The sequence below is a fragment of the Heterocephalus glaber genome, unplaced genomic scaffold, assembly GCF_053883595.1.
Source record: "Heterocephalus glaber isolate CG9 unplaced genomic scaffold, H.glaber_assembly_v1.0 deba00001606, whole genome shotgun sequence".
Classification (NCBI taxonomy): Eukaryota; Metazoa; Chordata; class Mammalia; order Rodentia; family Bathyergidae; genus Heterocephalus; species Heterocephalus glaber.
The window spans coordinates 41,248,770-41,273,448 of record NW_028258377.1 but is presented as its reverse complement, the minus strand read 5'-3'; the positions used below and the strand labels follow the sequence as shown (position 1 = coordinate 41,273,448).

At 45.6% G+C, this 24,679-nt stretch overlaps 1 protein-coding gene across 1 annotated transcript; it reads right to left on the bottom strand.

The window, feature by feature from the left end:
• Positions 1 to 499: 499 nt before the first annotated feature.
• Znf354c (zinc finger protein 354C) lies at positions 500 to 23,762 on the bottom strand. Its single transcript, XM_087194627.1, has 5 exons — positions 23,604 to 23,762; positions 20,896 to 20,982; positions 9,200 to 9,326; positions 8,578 to 8,673; positions 500 to 5,616 (listed from the first exon to the last, which is right to left on the bottom strand). Exons 2-5 carry the CDS (start codon positions 20,965 to 20,967, stop codon positions 4,235 to 4,237), a joined length of 1,677 nt encoding a protein of 558 aa, XP_087050753.1. The 5' UTR covers positions 20,968 to 20,982; positions 23,604 to 23,762; the 3' UTR covers positions 500 to 4,234.
• Positions 23,763 to 24,679: the final 917 nt, after the last annotated feature.

Sequence of the window (24,679 nt, the reverse complement as noted above, 5' to 3'; positions counted from 1 at the left end):
TTTCTTGGCCTTTTCTCTTTGACACCGATACTCTCAGCTCCCAAGTCTTCATCTTGCTGACCCTCTGATCAGGAACAGCAGGCTTTATGTTTTTCTTTGGTACACATTTTATAGATGCACCCACCTGCAGGTCCAAGCAGCAGGAAGACAGTGAAAGAGGTAAAGTAATAGGGATTCTTTCATTTTTCAACCCACAGTTCCTCTGACCAGGGATACGGCTCCCCTCTCAAAGGCAGAGGTGCTTGGTCAACCACCTCTGTCCTCCTCACAGGGATCCTCAGAAGTGCCAGGCAGTATCAAGTCTGCTCGCAGTCAGGAATTCTCAGGCGCCCAGACAACTTTCCCAAGCAGTAGCTATTTTCAGTGGACGGGAGAAGGTGGAGTGTACTCATCTGATTTAAAGTGGAGCCAGTACCTGGAGGAGCTCTCAAACTGGAGCCCTCTTGAGTAGAGAGAGAATTCTGACCGAAACCTTCATATTCATCACTTAATGCAGTCACTTTTTGCCTCAATTTTTATTAAAAGTTTAAACATACAGACAAGTTTAAAGGATGACGAATGAATATTTCTATATCTACCACAAAGGTCCAACAACTAGAGTAGTATTTTACATATTTGAAAATTCTTAGCAGATATGACCTTTCATACTTAAAAACTTCTGCATGCATCTATTAATAAGGACATTATCCTATATCTCTAATACCATTTCTAAGAAAATTAAACACACCATATTATCTAATACCCTATCTTAATATTTTCCCAAATATTTCTGATAGCTGTTTGTTTTTTTCTGAATCAGAAGCTAGTGAAAGATCACTCCTGGTATTTGGTTATCTCAAGTGTCTTATCTAGAAGAGTCCTCTTATTTAATATATTGGCTTTCTGAAAAGCCTAGGTCAGTTGTCTTATACACTGTCTTAAACTGTCTACTTAATTCTACTTTCTTGCTATGTAACTCAACTTATTCCTCTATTCCTTATAAACAGGAAGATAATTTTACATAGATTTAATTAGATATTCATGAAACATGTGGGCAATATATATGCTTGTGTATGCTTCATTTTGCATCTCATGGGAAGCTACATGCTTTCATATAAGTAGTGAAACAATTAAATGGATCTCATTATAAAAACAAATCTTTTGCCATCACTATCTCTGATCTTTTAACATCATGTAAACAACGTTAATTTTTTTTACCTTACAAGTTTTACCATCGTTTTCTTCTAGATTTAATTAAGGTTGTGAAATGATTTTTCAAAATCATCTGTATTTGAAAGATAGCATTCTTCAAATTACCTTATACAGAGCTTTGTTGTCTGTTTTCATCACTATGAGCTTTTTTTTTCCCTTCTAGGTGTATTACAACCAATTATGGTGATTAATTTTTCTTTAAATTGTCCAAATTTGTCCAATGGGAACATATACACACGTGTGTATATACGCAGTCATGTGCTCCTGTCCTTCTGACATTAACCCATTAATGCTCACATTCTATCTTGCTTTTTTTTCCCAAGCATGGAAAAAATGCTTCCCCTACTCCAAACAAGGAATCAATCATTTCTTCAAAGAGCCAAGGTTCCTTTTTAGTGGGGAATGGCATTTAGAAAGCAAAATTTGGGTCCTAAGCAGGCTCACTGCCATTGAGTATAATGCTAAGTATTGAGATCTATTTAAAAGCCTCATTTTAGCCGGGGATTTAGCTCAGTGGTTTTGCCATCTGCTGCGCAAGTGCAAGGACCCGAGTTCGATCCCCAGTACCAAAAAAAAAGAAAAAAGAAAAAGGCTTATGGAGACATAAGCGCCTCATTTTCTGCCGGGCATGGTGGCACATCCCTGTAAATCCAGCCCTCTGAGGCTGAGATGGGAGGATCGCAAGTCCAAGCCCAGCCTGGACAGCTCAGGGATGTTGTGAGACCCTCTATCAAAATAAAAAGGGCTGGAGATTCAGTTCAGTGCAAAAGCCCTGGGTTTGATCCCCAATACCCCCCCCCCAAACACACAAAAGGGAAGAAAAAGAGCTTCATTTTTCCTTCTAAATGTACTTAAATATATAAAATGATATAGTAATGCCTCGGTTCACAAATACTTCTGTTTACAAACAATTTGGTTCTCAATCAAAAGTGTTTGACAAAATTTTGCTTCTGTTCATAAACTTCACTTCAGGTGGCAAACACAAAGGCAGCTATCTTGCCAAAAATCATAAAGCAAATTAAGTTCATGAACCGAGGTACCACTGTATTCTGATGAGCTAAAACAAATCATTTTATGCTGAATGTTTGAATTTAATTCTACAACTTTTCTCAGCCAGAAGGGTCTAGCTAATTGTATTAGATCAGTATTCTAAATGATACCATGAAAGTCAAATACAGAATTGAAGGAAATAAACATGTGTGGGGAGATAAATGTTAAAGTGATAAATAGAAGGCTTAACAATAAAAGAGCCACATATAACAATTCCTAAAAGATAGATAATTTAAAAAGGTAGCCCTGGCCAGGGACGTAGCTCAGTGGCACAGTGCCTGCCTGGCAAGCGCGAGGTCCTGAGTTCAATCCCCAGTACCAAAAAAACGGCAGCCCTATAAATGGGAAACACCTCAAAGCAACTACACCATCTGGCCTTAGCTGGGTTTAAGTGTTTGGTTGTTATAAACACAGGTACAGTCAAGAGACTCATAAGAAAAAGGAGTATGACTGTAAATTAAGATTACAATGCCAGGAACCCTCAAAGGTGAAAAGACAACTGGTTAAACTACTCCAATTGTATCTAACCAGGTTACAAAACAAATAGTACTCTTGGGACTTGAGGATGGAAATAAACCTGTAACTTTCACAGTTACAGAGGTGAAGACTTAATTGTGCCACCAAACTCAACTTCACTAATAAAATGAAAGGCTATAATTCAACTAAAAACTCTCTAGGCTTTAATGAGCTACCAGGTGTATACGTATCCCATTCTGTCAAATATTTACCTTTTGCAACAGACGACAAAAGTCTTTGGATGACAGTCTTTCCACCTGTTTCACTTTACCTTCTCTAATACTGTAAGACACTATTCAGCTATACAGAACTTCATCAAATTAAGAATTTAGGAAAGGAAGTGGCTCCCCTTGGGCAAAATTTTAAAAATTATAAATTACTATAACATTTTTAAATCAAGGAGTTGTAAAAATTTTGCACAGCTCTGTGCACATATATGCATACACAGAGACACAAACACGCACGTATGTGTGCAGTCATGTCCCATGTAACAATGTTTTGGTCAGTAATGGAACTGAAAAATCCCCATTATCTAGTGACATCACAGCCATCGTGACACAGCTGTCACGATGTCTCAGCACAGGGCACCACTCGTGTGGTAATGCTCGTAGTCAGACCTACCATGCTGACAGTCAGGTAAAAGCACAGCGCACCATACTTGAGAATGGTGATAAACAACTATGTTACTGGTATATGCATTTACTAGGCTATGGTTTTATGATTACTGCAGAGCATATGCCTTCTACATACTAAAAAAAAGCTTACTACAAAACACTATGCTGCGTTTCACTGGCAGCCCCACATCTTGTGTTTGCCACACACATCTCTTGGGGGCATCAAGAGGCCACATGCAGCGATGACCTGGACCATCCAAGTGCACGCATGTTTGTACAATAGTCAGAGCACCTAATGACGCCTTAACACACATCCCTACCACTGACACATGACTGTACATGTATACACATTTATCTTGCTTAAGGGGCAGCTTATCAAAGAGCTTTATATTTCCACGTGAAGGGTTAAATTTAAAGAACTCCTCTATCTATGAAAAGGAGAGCTTCCTAAGTCAGCCTGCCAATTTAGAAAATGAGGCCCCACATTTATTCACATTAATAATTCAACGACTACTTGTAAAAGAAAATTCACATATTGAAACTTGCACTTAGAGATTAGTCTGAGGTAAAATACATATTATTTATGCTTTTCTACAAAGTGAGGCCTTTCAAAATTTTTCTATTAATTTTAAAACTGTTTTTAGAACCCTTAAGATTTAACAGTGCTTATAAAATCTGACTAGTGTTCGTATTTTCACTGATAAACTGCCCTTGTCTTAATATTAACTAGCTTTTTTCCTGTAGAAGTAAAAAGGACTGACTCTTTTAGGAATTTGTGCTGTATTTGTTATTGTCCTGATCACTGCCTAATGAGAAGCCTTGGGTTATGAGAGATAAAGTAAAGGTCACAGGCTTATCTCCTCTCAGAAATTCCTGATACTGAGTAGAGGAGCAGCCACAGATGAAAGGTCCCCGTATCCCTTCCATTTGTAGAGTCTCTCTTTACTGTGGACTTTTTTGTGTCTACAAAGGTTTGATCTGTAACTGTAGGCTTTGCCACACTCCATACACTTATAGAGTTTCTCTCCAGTATGGATTCTCTCATGCTCAGTTAGGAATGAATACTGGCTGAAGGCCTTTCCACACTGGTTACACTGATAGGGTTTCTCTCCAGTGTGGATTCTCTGATGCCTATAAAGGTTGGATTTGCAGCCAAAGGCTTTGCCACATTCTTGACACGTGTAAAGCTTTTCCCCAGTATGGATTTTCCGATGCTCATTAAAGGACGAATACTGGTTGAAGGTCTTCCCGCATTCATTACACTGGTGAGGTTTCTGTCCAGCATGGATTCGCTGATGTTCAATAAAGGTGGAGATGCGCGTGAAGGTTCTCCCACATTCTAAACACTGGCACAGCTGTTCTCCAGTGTGGAGTCTCTGGTGTTCCACAAGGGATGGAAACTGACTGTAACCTTTCCCACACTCACTACATTTATACGGTTTCTCGCCTGTGTGGATTCTTTGATGCCTATGAAGCTTTGCTCTACAGTTGAAGGCCTTCTCACATTCAACACATTTATAGAACTTCTCTCCAGTGTGAATCCTCTGGTGCACAGTGAGCGTGGAGCACTGGCTAAAGGCTTTCCCACACTCCCTGCAGCGGTAGGGCTTCTCTCCCGTGTGCACTCTCAGGTGCTTGATGAGGGTAGAACTGCTGCTGAATGCTTTTGGACACTCATTACACTTGTATGGCTTCTCCCCAGTGTGGATTCTCTGATGTGCGAGAAGGGATGACCGGTGGCTGAAGGTCTTCCCACACTCATTACACTTGTAGGGTTTTTCACCAGTATGGATTCTCTGGTGCTCCAGAAGATGAAGACTCTGGCTGAAGCTCTTCCCACACTCATGACAGACATAAGGTTTTCCTCTTGGGTAAATCTGGAAGCATCTCATTAGATCAAAATTCTGTGTAAAATCTTTCCCAAAGGTAAAATACATATTGGGTACCATCTCTATGGGAACACTCTGTTGTGAAACAAGAATTGTGTTTATAAATGAGTTCTTCCCCAGTTGCAGACTTGTAGGGTTTCCATTCTCACTGATAGTTTTCTTGGATGAGGCTGCCATTTGCCTAAGGGGTTTCTGTTGTTGCTCCTGTACTATCTTGCCCTCAGAATTCACAGATTCTTCAAAGTCAATGTCCCAAGGACCATATGTAGAGGTCCTTATTATTCCATGAGATGTTTCTTTAACAAAAATGTCCTGTCTGACAGTCACTGCTTCTATGTCAGGCCAAGTCTTGAAATCTGAAATGAACCAGAAGAATTAATGCCTCCTAGAAGAGACAAATTCATCAGTGAGACAATAAAATTGGCAACAATGTATATAAAAGAGGTTTGATAGCATCTGATCTCAAAAGTGGGACTTGAATCTGGAGAAAAACAAGATGGGATATTGGAAAGAGAAGGAAGTAAGTGAAGGAGTGTTGTGGCAGAATATGTTGGGCAGTGAAGAGGCTGTACCTCCTGAGTAAAGTTAGACTCAGAGCCTGGGGATTTAGCTCAGTGGTTTCGAGCGCCTGCTGCGCAAGTGCAAGGACCTGAGTTTGATCCCTGGTACCAAAAAAAAAAAGTTAGACTCAGGACAAGCCATTCAGAAGGTATGAGGACACAGGACAACGTCACGTGATAAGCTCAAGTTGAATAGTATGAGGTTCTTTATCATTATTTCTTACTCTGTGTACACTAGGCAATATAGTAGGTAACTTGTCTTTCTTCCTATTTCAACTCTGATTATATTTTTCCCATCTTCCCTCTGAAACTCCATATGTAATAATTTTTAAATATTTGGATTGTTTTTCTTATATTTTGTGATTTCATATGTGATTATAACTTCATATCACAGTCTGTGAAAGGGGGAACAGTCTGTTAAAAGGAGGACATTCAGGTTTTTAAATTTACAACAGTCCTGAGGCATGACTAAGGAGATAATATCTGATCTAAGTTCAAGATTCCAATTATAAAGAAGATAAAAAATATCAGGCGCACCTATGGTGATAAAAACAGCATAGTACTGGCGAAAGAACAGACCTGAGGATCAGTGGAACAGACTAGAGGATGCAGAAACAACTCCAGACATATTCAGCCACCTTATCTTTGACAGAGGACCCAGACACCTTCACTGGAAGAAGCTGGAAAAACTGGCTTTCCACATGCCAAAGACTAAAACTAGACCCGTATCTTTCACCACACACTAACCTAAAATCAAAATGGATCAAAGATCTAAATATTAAAACAGAAACACTAAATCTGCTGGAAGAGAGAACAGGTAGAACGCTTGAGGACAGAGGAGTAGGCAAAGGCTTCATGAACAAAACTCAGACCGCACAGGAAATATCTTATTAAAAAGCTTTTGAGGGCCAGGGATTTAGCTCAATGGTTCTGCTGCCTGCCTTGCAAGCACAAGGTCCCAAGTTCAATCCCCAGTACCAAAAAGAAAAAGAAAAAGCTTTTACACAGCAAAAGAAACCACAAACAGAATGAAAACCCACAGAGTGGAAAAGTATTTTTCCCAGCTATTCCAATAAAGGACTATTATCTAGAACATATACACTCAAAAAATATATTTCAATATTGAAATCAATGAGTTCAAATATATGAACTCAAAAAAATCAAATTTAAAGACCCAATACAAAAATGGGCATCTGAAATAAAAAGATACTTCTCAGATGAAGAATTAGAAACAGCAAATAAATATATGCAAAAGTGTTCAACATCACTGGTCATTTGTGAAATACAAATTTAAAACAACACTGAGATTCCACCTTACTCCAGGAAGAATGGCTCCTATCAAGAAATCAACCAATAAAAGGGCCGGGAATTTAGCTCAGTGGCACCTTGCCTGCCTCGAAAGCTCAAGGTCCTGAGTTCAATCCCTGGTACCAAAAAAAAGGTAAACAAACAGAAATCAACCAATAACAAATGCTGGAGGGGCTGTGGGGAAAGAGGAACCCTGCTCCACTGCTGGTGGGAGTGCAGACTGGTGCAACCACTGTGGAAATCAGTGTGGAGATACCTCAAAGAACTAGGACTACAGTTCCCGTTTGACCCAGCTATTCCCCTGCTGGGGATCTTCCCAAAAGAATTAACAGCATCATACCACAGCAATATATGCACACTCATGTTTATAGCGGCACAGTGTGTAATAGCTAAATCCTGGAAACAGCCCAAGTGCCCATCAACAGACAAGTGGATAAAGAAGATGTGGTTTTTTTTATACAATGAAGTACTAACTCTGCCATAAAGAAAGACGAGCTTCAGACATTTATACCTAAATGGATGGACCTGGAGACCATACTCTTAAGTGAAATGAATCGGACACACATGTTTAAATACCACATTGTTTCTCTAGTGTGAGAAACTGAAAGTGGAAATAACAACTGAAATGTATAATGGATGCTGGGAAATGGGAAGAAAGGGTTCAAATGGGAAGGGGAACAAGGGAGGGGGAGGGAGAAAGGAAGGAAGAAAAAAAGTGAAAATGGAAACAAAGCTTCTGTACGTGGTGGGGGGATAGAATAAAATTTATTTTGAAAAAAATCAAGGAGGCCCAGGGGTTTAGCTCAGTGACACTGTGCCTGCCTCCCAAGCACAAGGTCCTGAGTTCGATCCCCTGTACCAAAAACTGAAAAAATCAGGCATCTGCAACAATCCATCCCTTGGAGGAAGAATGTTTTCATACTATCCTGCCATCACTTCTCCCCATTCCATTAGGTCAGGAGGAGAAACACAGACATACTCATACCCTTTAATAATCTACAACCAGAAGACTAGACTGTCTCTGTAGAAAATTTTTTTGAACGATGGAAACTGAACCAAGAGCTTCACACATCCTAGGTAAGTGCTCTACCACTGAGTGACACCCCCCTCCTTTGTAGAACTCTTCTGAGAACAATGAAAATCTGTAAGATACACGGATTCAGTTTATCTTGAAGTTCTAGAATATGTCCAAGTCCCGAGCAGAGCTCTAACCCTAGACGGAAAGGTTTATCTTGAGCTGAGTCTAAGGCACATTGGTTAAACCTTTCTTTACTCAATCCATAATTGAAAGTAGGGTACCAGGTCATTGTCATTTGGTCTTTGTAAGTGTTTCAGTAAACCATGCAGCTTAAAATACAACCAGCCCCGAGCATCTCAGCAGCTCCTGCCTGCTCCTGCCCTGCGCATCACAGGCTCCCCGTGCCCACTCCTGGTGTTGCATTCATTCACCTGGACAGACGTCTGGAGGCATTTCTCTTTCTTCTGTGCAGGGGTCTTCTCCTCGCTGCAACTGGCAAATCACCTTAGGTGCTGCAACCGGAATCCCTGCTCACGAAGAAGGAAACCGGGTCTAAATAAACAGCACGGAGAGCAGCCCCACACAGAACTCATACTCCACTTGGCTGAACCTCCAAGGCAGAGGGGGCGGCCTAGGGAGGTGGGGTGGGCAGCACAGACACTCGGAGGGAGGGGCACGGGGGTTTCGGGGGGAGATGGAGGGGCAGGGATTAGCTCAGGAATAGCACAGGCCCCGGCAATGAACACCTCTAAGTCAGGGTGGCTCCACTACATTTTTCAACATCTGAATGTCCTTTGTGATTTCAGAATCTAACCTGAGATCAAAACATTGGTCTGCTTCATGGAGGACAATTAACTGGGGGTGGGGTGTGAGGAAGGGCAGAAGAAGAAAAGGTTAACACGAAGAACACAGCAACAAAAATGTGCACTTTTAACTTTGCAGAGATTTGGCTTTTCCAGATACACAACAGGGCAGAAACCTCCAGGCTCTAAACCCAGAGAGGGCACTCTCAGGCGTTCTTCTAGCAAGTTCTTCCTCCAGGCAGCTCCTTACCCGCAGAGACCAGGTTGCTGTAGTTCTCCAGCATGACCTCCCGGTACAGGCTTCTCTGACCCGGGTCCAGCTGCAGCCACTCGTCCTGGCTGAAGAGCACTGCCACATCCCTGAAGGTCACTGACCTCTGAAACAGCAAAGCCATTCCTGCTCAACCAAGAGCACCCCCAAAGTGGAAACTCGGTAAGAAGGGGCACCAGGGTGCTCAGCAGGCAGTTCTGAGAATGTCTCAAGATTATTTCACATCAGCTACTTAAGTAACTTTTTCGAAGTACCTGTTAATAATTAAGTATTTAGTGAATATTCACTGGGAGCAAAGATACATGCCATACATTGTGGGGATAGGGAAAAATTGGCAAGGTCCCTACCAACAGGGAATTAAAATTCCAGCCTTCTTTTTTTTTTTTGGGTACTGGGATCGATCTCAGGACCTTGTGCTTTCGAGGCGGCACCACAGAGCTAAATCCCTGGCCCAGCCTTTGATCTTTTAAAGAGACTATGTCTTCCTTCCACCCAAAATCAGGTCCTCCCCAAGAGGGTTCAATTCTGTGCTAGTAGGAAGGGACAGAGTCAAGTTTTTGTGGCCGAGAACTGCAGCCACCCTTCTAAAGCCCTAAAACAGCCGATTCATCAGGGCCCATCTGAGGAGGACTATCTGCCACCGCCTTCGGTCCCCGAGCACCATCTGCACCTCCATTACCTGCTCCTGTTCTGCCAGAGCCCACCGCCCTCTAATTCACTGCCGCCCCAGACCCTCTCGGATCCCCATCTCCAAGTTGCCACCTGTCAGGCCAGCAGCCTCGCCTCCACCCACTCCAAAGTCTCCCCTACGCTGACAACAGCTCCGGGTCCTGCCAACTCTCTCCTGAACCTACTGCTTCCAGCCGAGGCCCCCACTCCCCCACCGTCCTGTATAGCAATGAGATCACTTCTCCAGAGACACCCCTGGCCAGACATCTCAGATCTGCTCAGCCCCCTGCTGCCCATCTACCAATCCATGAGGTCTGACTTCCACCCACCACCCTGGAAGATGGCTCTGAACAACCCAGACCGGTCACCCTTTATTACCAACCTCTTACCACAGCTGACCTCAACCGGAAGCAACACACTCCATCGTGTCCTGAACAGCCCCAAGCGATCACCGACCTTGTGGAGTCTGCATCCCAGACCCACATGCCTACCTGGGACGACTGCTGTCAGCTGCTCTATACCCTGTTCATCACCGAGGACAGAATCATCGTCGAGGCCAGGCGACACCTTCGAGACATGGCCCCTGCCAGCCAAGATGCAGCAGCGTAGGCCAAACGCACGGCTCCCGAGGCCACACCAAACTGGAACTTCCATACTACCCAGGGAGAAGAAGCCCTCACCCAGTACCTCGGCCCTCTCCACGGTGTTTGTGTAGCTGCCAAAGCCTGCAACATGTGCAAACCTGTTTCTGTGCAGCAAAAGCCTGATGAATCGCCCAGCGACTTGAGAGATCTGAAGCGTTCGTTTCTACATCCCGTTTGATCCAGAAGACCCTGAAACCAGCGCATGGTAAACTCTGCATTTGTGGCCCAGTCTGCTCCTGACATTCAACGCAACCTCCAAAAACTGGACGGGTTTGCTGGCAAGAATAGCACAGAATTACTTGAAGCGGCAATGAGTTTTTGCCCACAGAGACTGGGAAGCCCGAGAAGCAGAGAAAAAGATGAAACAAAAGGTCTCGCTCTTCACAGCTGTGTGGCAACCAGATCCGACCAGAAAGCCAGGACCACCGTGCAGGGGGAACCAGCAACCACGCCTATGTCCAGATGAATGTGCCTGCTGCAGAGAAACTGGACACGGGAAAATGAACACCCTGAGTGGAGGGGCCACGCTCAAACAAAAGACCGATGGTCGCACTGGAGCCTCCAGTGCCAGACCCGATCGGACTTGCTGCAAGGGACTCAGATTAGCAGACGGGGCAGCCTCAGTCTCAGCCCCCGGGAGCCCACAGTCAACGTGACAGTTGGGGGCTCACCAGTGACTTTCCTGACCGGCGCAGGAGCTGCCGGTTCTTTTGTGACCACTCCAGTGGCACCCTCACCGACAGAACTGCTGCCATCATAGGGGCCACCGAGTCTCTGCCAGCCTCGAGCCTGCCGCCTGGGAGGACGTGACATAGTTCACGGACTCCTCCATCTGCCGGACTGTCCTGTTCCTCTGCTGGGAGGAGACCTGTTAACCAAACCCGGAGTCAAATCACGTTCATGTCTGAAGGGCCAGCCCATCCGACCCTCCGTGATCAGGACAGCTTCCTCTTACCAGTTGTGGTCCCGGAGAAGAATGGAGACTACACAGCACTGATCATACAGAAGCAAACCCTCCTGATCTCCTCCAGGCCTTTCCAGAAGTCTGGGCTGAAAAGTCCCCGCCTGGACTAGCCAAAAATCGGGCCCCAATTACACTAGACCTCAAGCCAGGAGCTACTCCTGTCAGACTCAAACAGTATGCCACGCCTCGCGAGGCACGTCTTGGCATCCAGCACCATACTGACCGCCTCCGAAAGGCCAAAATCCTTACTGTCAATTCCCTTGGAACACTCCCCTGCTGCCTGTCAGAGAGCCTGACGGGAGTCAGTGGCTGGTACAAGACCCCCGAGCTGTCAGTGGCACTGTGGTGGCCATCCACCCAGTCGTGCCTGACCCATATTCCTCACTGAGCCTGCTCTCAGCAGAGGCAGGGGCACCGGCTTCGCTTGCCTAGACCGCAAAGATGCCTTTTTCTGGCTATGATTGGCCCCTCAGAGCCAACCACTGTTCTCCTTCAAATGGAAAGATTCTAACACTGGACAAAAGACACAACTCACCTGGACAAGACTCCCACCAGGTTTAAAAACTCCTCCACTTTGTTCAGAGAGGCTCTAGCTGCCGATCTAGCTGCTTTCCCAGGAGAAAAACTGAACTGTGCCCTGCCACAGTATGTGGATGATCTCTTGCTGGCTAGTAAAGCCAAAGAGGACTGTTGGCAGGGAACAGCAGCCCTCCTCGTGTTGCTTCTAGAGACTGCCTACAAAGTATCCTGGAAAAAGGCCCAGATATGTCGGCCTTCTGTTCAATACTTGGGATTTATCATCACTGAAGGACACCAAGCTCTAGGACCCGAGAGAAAACAAGTTATCTGCTCCCTTCCCAGGCCAGCCAGCAAAAGAAAACCACGAATTCCTGGGGGCAGCCAGGTTTTGCAGGATCTGGATTCTGGGATTTGCTGAGAAGGCCAAGCCCCTCTATGCTGCCTTCACCCACTGCCCTCACCAGACCAGAGAGCCAGCCTTTATTCACAGAGGGATGATCAGCAGGAATCTGCTTTCCAAGAGATCAAACTCATCAGTATCCCTGCTTTAGGGTTACCGGATGTAAGCTGAGAATTTAATCTCTTTGTTCATGAAAAAGACCATGTAGCCCTAGGAGTCCTAACTCAAACTGTAGGGCCCTGGCAGAGGCCAGTGGCTACCTGTCCAAACAATTAGACACCGTGGTGGCCAGATGGCCCCCTGCTGCCGTGCCCTGGCAGCAGCTGTTACTCTCATGAAAGAGGCAGACAAACTGACCTTGGGACAGAGCCTTAGAGGCAAAGTCCCCCACTCAGTTAGGACTGACGAACAATCAAGGACACAAATGGCTTTCAAATTCCAGAATGGCCCAGTATCAAGGGTGACTCTGTGAAAATCCGAGTCACCTTAGAGACTGTGAGGGTCTTGAACCCGGCCACCTCTCTGCCTGCTGAGGAGGCCCGGCCAGACCATGACATGAAGAAGTTGCAGACAGCTGTTCTCCAGCCGACCTGACCTCACTGCGGAGCCAAGGCCTCCACCAGATGCCACCCTGTTCACTGAGGGCCACAGCTTCATGCTGGATGGGGAGCGACTGGCAGGGTGTGCAGTCACTGCCACCAACCAGGTCGAGGCAGCCCCTTCCTAGAGGCGTTGGCACAGGGAGCAGAGCTCGGGGCCCTCATCCCAGCCCTCCCATGGGCTTGAGGAAAGACTGTCGACATTTATACTGACTCAACGTATGCCTCGTCCATGGGGCAATTTACAACGAGAGGACTTTTAACAGTTGGGGGCAAAGAAATTAAAAATAAAAAGGAGACACTCCAACTCCTAGAGGCAATTTGGGAACCCAAAAAGGTAGCCATTGTGCACTGTCGAGGACACCAAAAGGGACAGATCTTATTACAAAGGGAAACCGACTGGCCGATCAAACAGCCAGAGAGGCTGCCAGACAGACCCAATGTCCTCGCACCCTGCAGGTTTTTAGACGGTCACATTGGCTACCCAGAAACCAGACCTACAGACAAATGGCTTTTTACTAAAGAAAGGCCTCCGTTAGAGACTACAAGGTTGCATCTCGGGGCTGCCTCCCACTGCTGCAGAAACACCCCCGATGCAAAGGACAGTCCTGGCTTTTACTCGCCAGAAGAGCATTTATGGGCTCAGGAACGGGGCCCTCAGGATGGGGTCAGTCCTCTATGCACTGCCAGATGCCAGTCTTCATTCTGGCTCACCCATTTGTTGCAGAAACCCATAAAAAGGCCCACTTAGTTAAATACAAAGCAAGCAGATCCCTTAAAGAGATGCTACTATATTGCAAGGCTCCCCTCGATCTGTGCCAGTCTGTCAGAGACGCAAGACCTGTGCCCACGGCAACCCTCTCCAGAAGTGCTGCCACCCCAGGAATCCAGGGACATCCCTGATTGAAGCTTCACAGACAGACTTTACCGAAATGCAGCCCTGCTTTACACACAAATACCTATTAGTCATAGCCCGCACTTATTCTGGGTGGGTTGAAGCCAAACCAACCAAAAAGAAAAAGCCCGAGAAGTCATTCAACTCCTCCATGAAGTCATTCTGTTATGGTCGTCCCTTGTCAATCAGGAGTGACAATGGCCTGCGTGTGTGGCTGAAGCTGTCCAGAACTTAGCTGCCATGCTAAAGATTAAATGGAATCTTCACACAGACTACAGGGCACAAGTTCAGGAAAAGACTGCATGAATGGAGCCCTCAAGACTGTCTTAGCTAAGTACTGCCAAGAAACAGGTGCAAACTGGCCAGACATGGTACCGCTGGCCCTGCTCAGAGTCCGATGCACTGTTGGACCCTCAGGTTACTCACCTTATGAAATAACGTATGGGAGGCCTCCTCTATAGTTAACCACTTCCAGGGAGACGTGAGGCAACTAGGGGATAATTCTGTGGCTTTAGAACTACAAGTGTTGGGAAAAATTTTCTCACAAATCAATAAAACTGTGCCTTTAGAAAGAACCCCCATTCCTACAGAAAATCCCGCATATCCCTTTCAGTTGGGAGATCTAGTGTGGGTTAAAGATTGGAAAAAGACCCCCCTTAAACCAATCTAGCTAGGACCTTATTATGTTGTGGTTGCCACCCCCAGTGCTATCAGTGTCACATAGATACCTGCTGTCAGGTATCGCCCCTGGATCCACCACACCTGTGGCAGAAGGCCTACCTGCCCAACGCTCCAGCCTAGGTTGCCTACCCTGACCCACAAAACCCTCTCAGAACATGACTCCGCTGTGAAAGGCCTCCTCCAAACAGCCCTGAATTCAAAATTCCTGACCAGCTGCCAGTCAGCTGCCCTGTGCTGGTCACCCAGGAAGCTGACCAGTCTATGCTGAAGCCTGAGGACACTGTACACAGGATTAAAAAAAAAAAAAAAAAGACTCTTATGTATTGCATCCCTGGTTTCTGGGCCTCCTAGGTCTTCTAACCTTAATCTTTGCCATTGGTCTTGCCACAACCACACCTAGTGACTAGACACCCACCCAGAGGACCCTCCTGGCCTGTTTTATAATTTACATTGGGTGTTTAACCTCTATTTAGTGCCTTTTATAACTCATCCTACCACCATGACTACTCTCAGCAGCTTAGCTCTGCTCATTCTATACTCCCTCCTACCCAATAGGGGCTACACCCAAAATAACCCCTGCCCAGAAGCCTGCCAAGGATCTAGAATAGGCGGATGGGGATCTAGATGGTACCCAGGGTTTACTGTCTATGGGAGTATGGTATCTTCATGTTTGAGTCAATCTGACCTTGCACCCCCAATGGAAAGCGTTACTTCTTTGGCCGAGTCATAGGTCGAGGATCAGTCTGTGCTGACAAGACAGGACAAACAATCTGCTTCCAAACCATTAGAGATGGCTTTACAGTACAGGAGCCAGATCAAGTCTACAATGAATTAGTCAGAAAGGCCCAAGAAAAGGTAGATAAAATAACAACCAATCAAGCAAAAAAAACCCCCCAAAACCCCTGTATAGATCTAGCTGGCTTCCACCAGCTGACCAAACCAAAGGGTCCTCACTCTCATCTCGAGCAGTTGGTTAATACCTCTTTGACCTTTACCTTCAAACCTACATGGGGAATCCCCATTCCAGCAGGATGGACTCCACCAAGTCAAAACCTTACCAACAGTACAGATACACTCCTTGGACCCATTACCCGGGGAACTTATTTAGGCTCTATAGACACCAATCTGACCTGTGTCCTCAGCGCAAAAGCCCCTGCCAATCTGACTCTACCAGGAAATCTATCCCCGATACTGTGCTCTAAAAACTTAACTCTGCCTAGTAACACGACCCAGTGCAACCCACCTGGAGCCTTCTTTTTGTCTGGAGATGCCTCCTGTTAGTGCCTAGAGCCCAGCTGGATGGGCATCTGCCTAAAAGTATTTCTCACCCCAAGATCTCAATCTGTACTGACCCCGAGTTAGCTCAAGCCTTAGCCCCCAACTCCAGGAAAAGGAAAACAGTCTTATCATCTGTACTGTTAGGGGCTGGCACTGCTGCCAGGGTGGGAGCAGGAATAGGAATCAGATCCTCTGTGGGATTATACTGCAAACTATCCCAAGAATTATCATCAGACATGGATCAGATTACAGCCACATTACAACAACAAATTAATTTGTTATCTGGGGTCACTCTCTAGAATAGATGGCCCCTGGACCTCCTCACTGCAAAGAAAAGAGGAACTTCTGTGTTTATTATTTTTTTTTGGTACCGGGGATCAAACGCGGGTCCTTGCGCTTGCGCAGCAGGCGGCAAGACCACTGAGCTAAATCCCCAGCCTACTTCTGTGATTTTAAATGAAGAATGCTGTTATTTTGTTAATCAATCTGGAATACTTATGTCAGAAGCTAAAGATTTAAAAGAGCCCAACAGCTAAGGGACAACTCACAAGGAGGTCTTTGGAACCTTTTTGGGTTCAACTGGACCACGTGGCTCCTTCCCTTACTTGGGCTCCTTAGCTGCCTACTACTCTTACAGCTCTTTGGTCCCTGTTTGCCTAGACTACTAGCTGACTTCCTTCAAAATCGGGTCCGAGCCCTGACTTCTAGCAAAAACTTACTCAGGCTAACACCCCATAACCACAAGGGCATCAAAGAGGGGAAATGAGAAATCTTAAAATTTTAGGCCTTCAAGCCTTAAAAATTCTCACAGGCCCTTATTTTGTTCCTATTTACCCAGAAACAGGCACATCCACAACCCCTCCCAATGACTGATACTTTATAGAATCACAATGTAAGCCACTACTAAATATATGTGTATATCCTGTTAGCTTTAGTATTCACAATATGTATTCTGTTATATCCTCTCTGTTAGCCTTGAAAACGTATCCTATTAGCCTCAACCTTCACATTGTGTATCTTTTTTGTTTCACAATGTATATCTTGATATGTCCTCTTTGTTAGCCTGGAAAATGTATCTGGTTAGCCTCAATGTTCACAATATGTATCCTATTGTGTTATGCTATGTGCATGTCCTGTTTCTAAAGAAAGCCCCAACCTCAAAACAGTAATGTTATCACCCACCCCAACTGAAACTACTGTATAAAACTCAGCTATTTCTTTATTTCAGGGCCCAGGTCTTTACAAAGTACCTAGTTCTACTGGGCCAGCTGGTGAAATAAAACTTTTCTCCATCGCTTTTGAGTGGGTTTGTCTTTCCCGTTTGGATTTCCTACAACAATACTACAATTAAATAGTTTTGCAGAAGAAAAAATAGACCTAAGAAAGTCAAATAACCTTCCCAAGGTAATGCCTTTAGAAAGCAGTGAGCTAGGATTTGAATTCAGGTAGACTGACCTCTAAGTTATACTGTCAGATGGGGGTCCATTGACTATGAAAATCAAAGAACCACAAAACCTGGAAGACTATTCAAAAGCAAGAGGGAACTGCTAAGAAAATTCTGACAAGAGAAGGCCAGTTAAAACTCAAAACAGAAGGAGGCACAAGCTGGGCAGATGGCAAGTCTTTTATGAAACAGAAGAGCTAAAAGAATAGAATGGCACAATGCTTTTGGTGGGTATTTTGCTGAGAATCTGTGAAAATGTAAAAGGCACACCACTTTGACCTTGCACTTCTGGGATTCTACCACGAGAAATACTCACACAACTAGGTAGATACCTGTGCAAGGATATTTACTGCAACATTATTTATTATTTAATGGTTGTGGTCGGCTGAATGCTGAACCTGCAAAGGTTACGTGCGTGACAAAAGGGATGTTGGATATTTGTTACAACAAGGATTTGGAGATGAGGAGAGTATTGTGGATTATCATCAAGGTGGATCCAACATGATCACAAAGGCCCTTGTAAGCAGAACCAGGAGGAATCTGGCATGTGAGGAGAAGGCGAAATGATGACAAGCAGGGGCTGACGGACATGCTCCAAAGACGGAGGAAAGGGCCACGGGCCCAAGAAAATGAGGCAGCTCCTGGACTGTGCAAAGGACAAGAAAACAATTTCCCCCCTCAGTCTCCAGAAACACCTAGCCTTGCTGACAACTGAAGCTTAAGCCAGTCAAAGTAATTTCAGGCCTCTATCTTACACAACTATAAGAGAGAGAAATCTATGTTGTTTCAAGCTATTGAACTTGTGATAAATTGTTACAGCAGCAAAAGGAAACTAATACAATGGTGAGAAATTAAGACAACCTACATGTCTATCAAGAAGTGACTAGAGAAGCCTTAATTCCATGAAATGCTGGGCAGCCTTTAAATAGAGTGAGGTAGCCAGGGATTTAGCTCAGTGGTTATACCGCCTATCCCAAAAGCACAAGGACCTAAGTTCGATCCCCGGTACAAAAATAAATATATAGATAGATAGACAGAGAGAGAGAGAGATAGAATGTGGTAAATTTGTATATCTGATATTGGAATTTGATTTTAATGTTATTGATTCGTATGAAAAAAGTAAGCTACAAGACAAGCTCTATTTGTTCAAAAATTCTGTACACACACACACACCACAGTACACACAATAAAATATCGGGAAGAATACAAGATATTGCCCAGACTATTCTTTGATATTTGTGGAGAAAAGTAGAAAAACGATCTTTCATTTATTCCCTCCCTCCCTCCCTCTTTCTTTTTTGCTTCCTGTGATAGACTGAATCTAATAGTGCTCTACCACTGATCTAGATCCCTAGCCCTTTGTAATTTTTTGTTTTGAGCCAGGGTCTCACTAAGTTGCCCAGGCTGGCCTCAAACTTGCAATCCTCCTGCCTCAGCCTCCCAAGTAGCTGAGATTTCAGGCATGTGCCAATGCAAGGCTTTTATTCATTTCTTTAAATCTTGCCGCTGGGCTTACTTTTGTCCGCTTTGTGTGTGTGTGTGGTCCTTTCTTTTGAATTGTTTTATTATTTATTTATTTTGCAGTGCTAGGCATCACACCCAGGGCCTCACACATTTAAACATGTGATCTAACACTGAGCTTTACCTTCTGCCCTTGAATTCGTTTAGATTCCACATTCGTTTATATATCGACTTTTTAGTTAGAACTCTTTGCATATTTAGGGGTTGCTCTGAGAATTATATCAACTCTTGGTTATACCTAGTCTATTTAAAATAAATATATCTTTTCATACAGAAGGTAAGAACCTTGCAAGTATATAGGACACCACTACCTCTTTTCATGCTATAGTTGCTAAAAAGACTTTCCAAGTTCAAAGAGCTGATCGGACTCACCAGACTTCGGGGAATATACTCATGTGAGGCTTTTACTTAAAGGCCAAGAGTTGCGGTGCAGCCAGAGAGTGCGGGGAAGCCTGGAGAGGCTGGGAGACACAGCTTCCCTTAACTGCACACACAGACTCCTGTCCTGCCTCTCTCAGGGGGACTGCAGGCCTGCCTCTCTGGGTCTGCTTGGTGGTGAGGGAGCTCAAAGGAGGAACTGTCAGCAGGAGCCTTTTGTGCAATTAAGCAGGGTTGTCAAACAATGTAGGCCAGTTGCAAACCATCAGTAAAAAGGTTTCCTGGGGTAGCCAGTTTGATTTTAAACACATATGCTGCCCTTATCTTGTTTGGCCATAAGTCAAAAACCAGACATCCAAGCATCTCCAGAGATAGGGAAATAACTTGCCCAAGGTCACATCCCTGGCTTGCATTTGAGCCCTTGAAGTCTAGCTCCAGAGTCCGTGTTTTGTACCACTCTCTTTTGGAAAAGCAACCACAAAAAAGAGGCTCTGGGGTGTGGTGGAATCCACCATCCACAGAATGGGGCAATGAGGAAGGGAGCTGATGCCAGGGGAAGGGTGGGAATGCCACATGATAAGACAGCCCTCAGGCCAACAAAGAGGACACTGGCCGGTACTGCATCACAGCACTACCAGGCAGAGGAAGACCCAGCCCTGCCTCCCTAGTCCAAGCCTCTCAGCCCAAGCCAGGCTGGGCCCATTCTGGGACACGCTTGGTCTTCTCTAACTACCAGTATCAGTCTTGTCCTTCAATATCAATTGCAAATCCTTCTACAATATTTTCCTTGAGTCACTTTACACATCTAATCATGCTTCCTAAAATCAGGACCACAAACTACTTGAAGAGAGCAATAACATCCTTCCTCTGTATCCCCAGTGTACTGCCAGAATCCTGTACATCCTGCTCAATAAATTTTTGTGGAAGAAGCCTTCTGTCCTTCCTTGTCTTTGCCCCAACTATGACTAACTCCTCCGTGAAGACAGACTGGTCTACGCGCCTGTACTTTTCACTGACAGGAAGTGTATATTCTGATTCTGATCACAGGGGCCGGGCTCAGCGGTTCCGCTGCCTGCCTTGCAAGCGCAAGGTCCCGAGTTCAATCCCTGGTACCAAAAAAAAGGGAACTGATCCAGATTCTGAACATGAAATGCACTGGGGTGAATGAAGAGTGACTCAGAGCCAGGCACAGTGGCATGCGTCTATAATCCTAGCTACTCTGAGGTTAAGGCAGAGGGATCGTAAGTTGAAGGTTAGCCTAGGAAACTTAGCAAGATGCTATCTCAAAAAAATCTTTTAAAAAGAGCTGGGGCGGGGGGGATGGGGACTTAGCTCAGTGGTTTCGCTGCCTGCTGCGCAAGCACAAGGACCAGAGTTCAATCCTTGGGACAAAAAAAAAAAAAAGAACTGGGGTTGTGATTCAGTGGTAAAGCACTTGCTCAGCATTCGAAAATCCCTAAGTTCAAGTCCCAGAATCAAAGAAAAGAAAAAAGATTGACCTGGAGACAAAGAGGCAGATTCCTTAGCAACCCCTTGATAAGCCCAGTTTTCTCAGAAAAACTTTCAAGGTTCTGGATTCTCCATGGTTTTCACTGGGTAGAAAAATACCTGAACAAAATATGTAAATGTGTTCACATCTCTGAACCCAGATGGCAATTCATAAAAAAGCTAAACTTTACTTACCGTAACCTGAGCAGGCAGCACATCCATAGCCATCCCTTCCTTCTCAGTTTCCTCGTCAAAGGAGAACACCATGCTGACAAAGCAGGTCTGCAAAGGAAAAAGTGTCATGAGGAACTCTGTCGTCAGGGATGCTTGGAGAGAGTCCAGCTGCCTGTAACATCCACCTGGTCTCAGCAAAGGCACCCTGCACACAGGAGGCAAACCACGTGGGATGGACAGTGACCAAGCCAATTTGCTAGTCTCTGTCCCTTCCCTGTATCAACCAGACTTCGAATATCTGTAAATTAATATCCACCTAAGGGCCTGTGGCTGCCTCTAAGAAACTGTGACCCCACCACAGACATTCAGGGTCCTTGATAGGTTTAAACCATACATTCTAACAGTCACAGGGAACTTGGATTTCCTAGGGCTGGCACTTTCAAACAGAGCTAGCTGATCCTAAGCCTGGATCCCTGCTTCTCCCTTGTCCTTCCCGTGATAATAATAATGATACCTGCCCACACTTCCCTCCTCTCTCTGGCTGGTGAGAGACCCAGTGCTTGTCCTCAGTGGCCATTTATGGAATGCCGGGTCCTCCTTGAGAACAGTGAGGGGAACACATTGCATAAACTTTCTCAGCTTCTCTCACACCCTGCGTCTGGCAGTACCACACGTGCCCAAGGTAACATGATCAAAACACTGAACCCAGCCCAAGCTCACTGCCCCTCTTGAACACTGACCCTGCAAGTGCCACATGTTACTGCATTCTCAGCCCCACACAGCCCTTCTGTCCCCACACAGGCAAATCAGTTAGGAGTGGTAGAATCCCACCTGCTCTGTCAGTAAGCTGAGAGTGCCTGGAGCAGCCAGGCAAACGTCACTAAGTGCAATGGGCTCCTCTCACCCATTCTGGAAGGAGAGCACAACATACTGAACATGCTATGCAATGGAACCTCAGCCAATCAGAGAAGAGCTGTTGTGGAAGTAATCATAGTAACTCGATATGCAGCCTCCACACCAGGCATCTTGAGTGCTTTTTATGCGTTATTTTAAATCTTCACAGTAACTCTAGAAAGTGAATACAGTTGTCCCTCTGTATCTGTGGATTCTGTATCCATGGATCTAACCTTGGATCTAAAAAAAAAAAAAACCTACCTGTATTGAACATGTACAGATTTTAGTTTCTTGCACTATTCTTCACACAATACAGCATAACAACTACACATAGTATTTACATTGAATTAGATATAAGTAGCCTAGAGATGACCTAAAGTATATCACAGGATGCACAGATGATGAGAATCTGAAGATTTTAGCACCCTGAGGTGTGGGGGCTGGGCCATTTCCACAGGGGATGGCTACTGCTCCCACATTTTACAGTGTGAGGGAGACTGGGAAATAATGATTGGCGACCTGCCCAGAGACACACAAAAGGGTAAGTAGCACAGGCAAGAAGAGAATCTTCTTTTCAGCCCAAGGCTGCAGTCAAATTTTGGCAAATTCTCTGTCCACTCTGTGACTCAATTTCTCGATCTGTAAAATGGGATCAGTATAGGGCTTACCCTCAGGCATTATGTGTTATGACATATACCAACTCCTGATGAATGTAACCATTATGTACTGCAAACACATACTAATAAAAATTAAAATTTCAAAAACCAAAAAATTTATAGCGGCACAGTTTGTAATAGCTAAAACTTGGAAACAGCCCAAATGCCCATCAACTGGAAACTGGATAAAGAAGATGTGGTTTTTTATAAAATGGAGTACTACTCAGCCAAAGAATGAGAAATTAGAGACATTTATAGCTAAATGTATGCATGAGGCCATCCTCTTAAGTGAAATAAATAGGACACACGTGTAAATACCGAAGAGTTTCTCTGGTGTGAGAAACTGAAAGTGTAAATAAGGACTAAAATGTATAATAGATAATGTGAAATAGGAAGAAAAAGGGCAAAGGAGAAGGGAAGGGGAGACTGCTGCTGGCCCATCTGGTGTCTGTCTGCTTTTTTTCTTTTGGTACGGGGATCAAACTCAGAACCTTGACCTTGAGAGGCAGGTGGCACCACTGAGCTAAATCCCGGCCCTTGAGGCGATATTCTTAAGTGAAATAAATAGGACACACTTGTGTAAATTACCTTATAGTTTCTCTGGTGTGAGAAACTGAAAGTGTAAATAAGGATTAAAATGTATAATAGATCACGTGAAACAGGAAGAAAAGGTCTAAAAGGGAAGAGAAAGTGGGAGGAGTAGGGGAACGGAAAGAAGGGAAAGGAAAAAATATGAGAAATGTAAACAAAGCCTTTGTAAATAGGGAGGGGTGGAGGGGCTGAAGGGAGGGCAGGGGAAGGCGTAAAAATAAGAACCAAGATATAGCACGTAAAGGTGCAAATTCCCAACGATGAATGCCACCATACTGTATACCTAAAATGTACCAATAAGCATAATGAAAAGCAATGTGTTAATTTAAGTAGCACGCTGGACTGACGCCCGACACACGGACGTGCTTTGCAGGCGTTAACACTGTTTAGGGTTCGTCTCGCTAAGAAGCCCAAAAGGCCGGAGCGGAGCGGAGCGGAGCGGACCCCGACGGTCCCCGGGGCCGTCTCCGGCTGGGGGTCCCCCGCCCCGGGCCCTCAGATGCCGGCCGCGAGCAGAGCCCCGCGCCCCGAGCTCGGCCTGTCCGCCCGCCCGCGCGCGCCCCGCGAGACCCCGCGCCGTCCACTCACACGGAGAGGCGCCGGCCCCCACCGCGGCCCTCAAGAGCTGGGGGTGAGCTTCTCAGCCAGGTCCACGTTCCCCAGGAGCCCCCAGAAAGCCCGCCAGCGGCCCCGCGCTCCGCGAGGCGTAGAACTACGGCTCCCGGCATGCCTCGGGCCGCGCCCACTGCGCTTCCCACAGGGCGCCGCGCGAGGCCACTTCCGGGAAGTGGACGGCCTCTCCTCGCGGAAACCGGAAGCGAGCGGGCGCGGGCGCGGGCGCGGGCGCGGGCGGGGGCGCGGGCGCGGGCGCGGGCGCGGGCGCGGGCGGGGGCGCGGGCGGGGGCGCGGGCGGGGCGATGGGCCGAGCTCATCCCTGGCGGGGCTGCCTTAGGGGTCTGCAGGTAGCTGCGGGCGCGCTGTGCAGGCACAACGTTGTGACAAAACTAACCTGATTCGATGTCTTTATTTGTAATTATTTTAGTATATACGATGAAGATTCCATACGCATATGTACAGTTGAAGGATAGCCTAATACACATCCAACACTTGGCTCACAAAAAAGACAGAAACTTCATCAGAATTTTGGAAGATTTCACCACAGCGCTCTCCAAGGCATCTTCCTGAAATGTTTTTGGCATTTCCTTATTATGATGCCTACATGTAATGTACGAAAATTCTCTCGTTCTTGGTGTGTACACTATGATCCCCGTTCTGCTGTACTGAGAATAACAATAAGCTGAAGAGTCGAAGTGTAGGGTCAGGGGTCTGTAGAGAGGGAAAAAAATAGAACGGCGGCCTCATCAGATCTTCTAGCTAATCCTGACTGGACGGATTTAAAAACAAACTTTACTAGAGAAATTCCCCTGGGAGCAGGTCAAGGACAGGTAGAGAAAGAGAAAAACCAGATAAAGAGAGGCACCAAATGCCCTTGGAACTTCTGGCTATTCCTAAATTATATTCCTTAAAACAAACGTGTTTCCCTGAGGTCTGGGTGGCATTCTAGCAAAGTACTGAACAGGAAGACAGGGCCATGGGCACCCGTGATTCACGGCTGATTGAACAGAAGCACACGTGGGCCGGGACTTGATGCTGGCGTCTGTATG

Excerpts from the sequence above, each read along its gene's own strand:
- Znf354c (XM_087194627.1), bottom strand. The coding sequence starts at position 20,967 with ATGGTGTTCTCCTTTGACGAGGAAACTGAGAAGGAAGGGATGGCTATG. Across the intron at positions 9,327-20,895 it reads TGCTGCCTGCTCAGGTTACG|AGGTCAGTGACCTTCAGGGA; the intron begins GTAAGTAAAGTT and ends TTGCTGTTTCAG. Across the intron at positions 8,674-9,199 it reads CAGCAACCTGGTCTCTGCGG|GGATTCCGGTTGCAGCACCT; the intron begins GTAAGGAGCTGC and ends CTTCGTGAGCAG.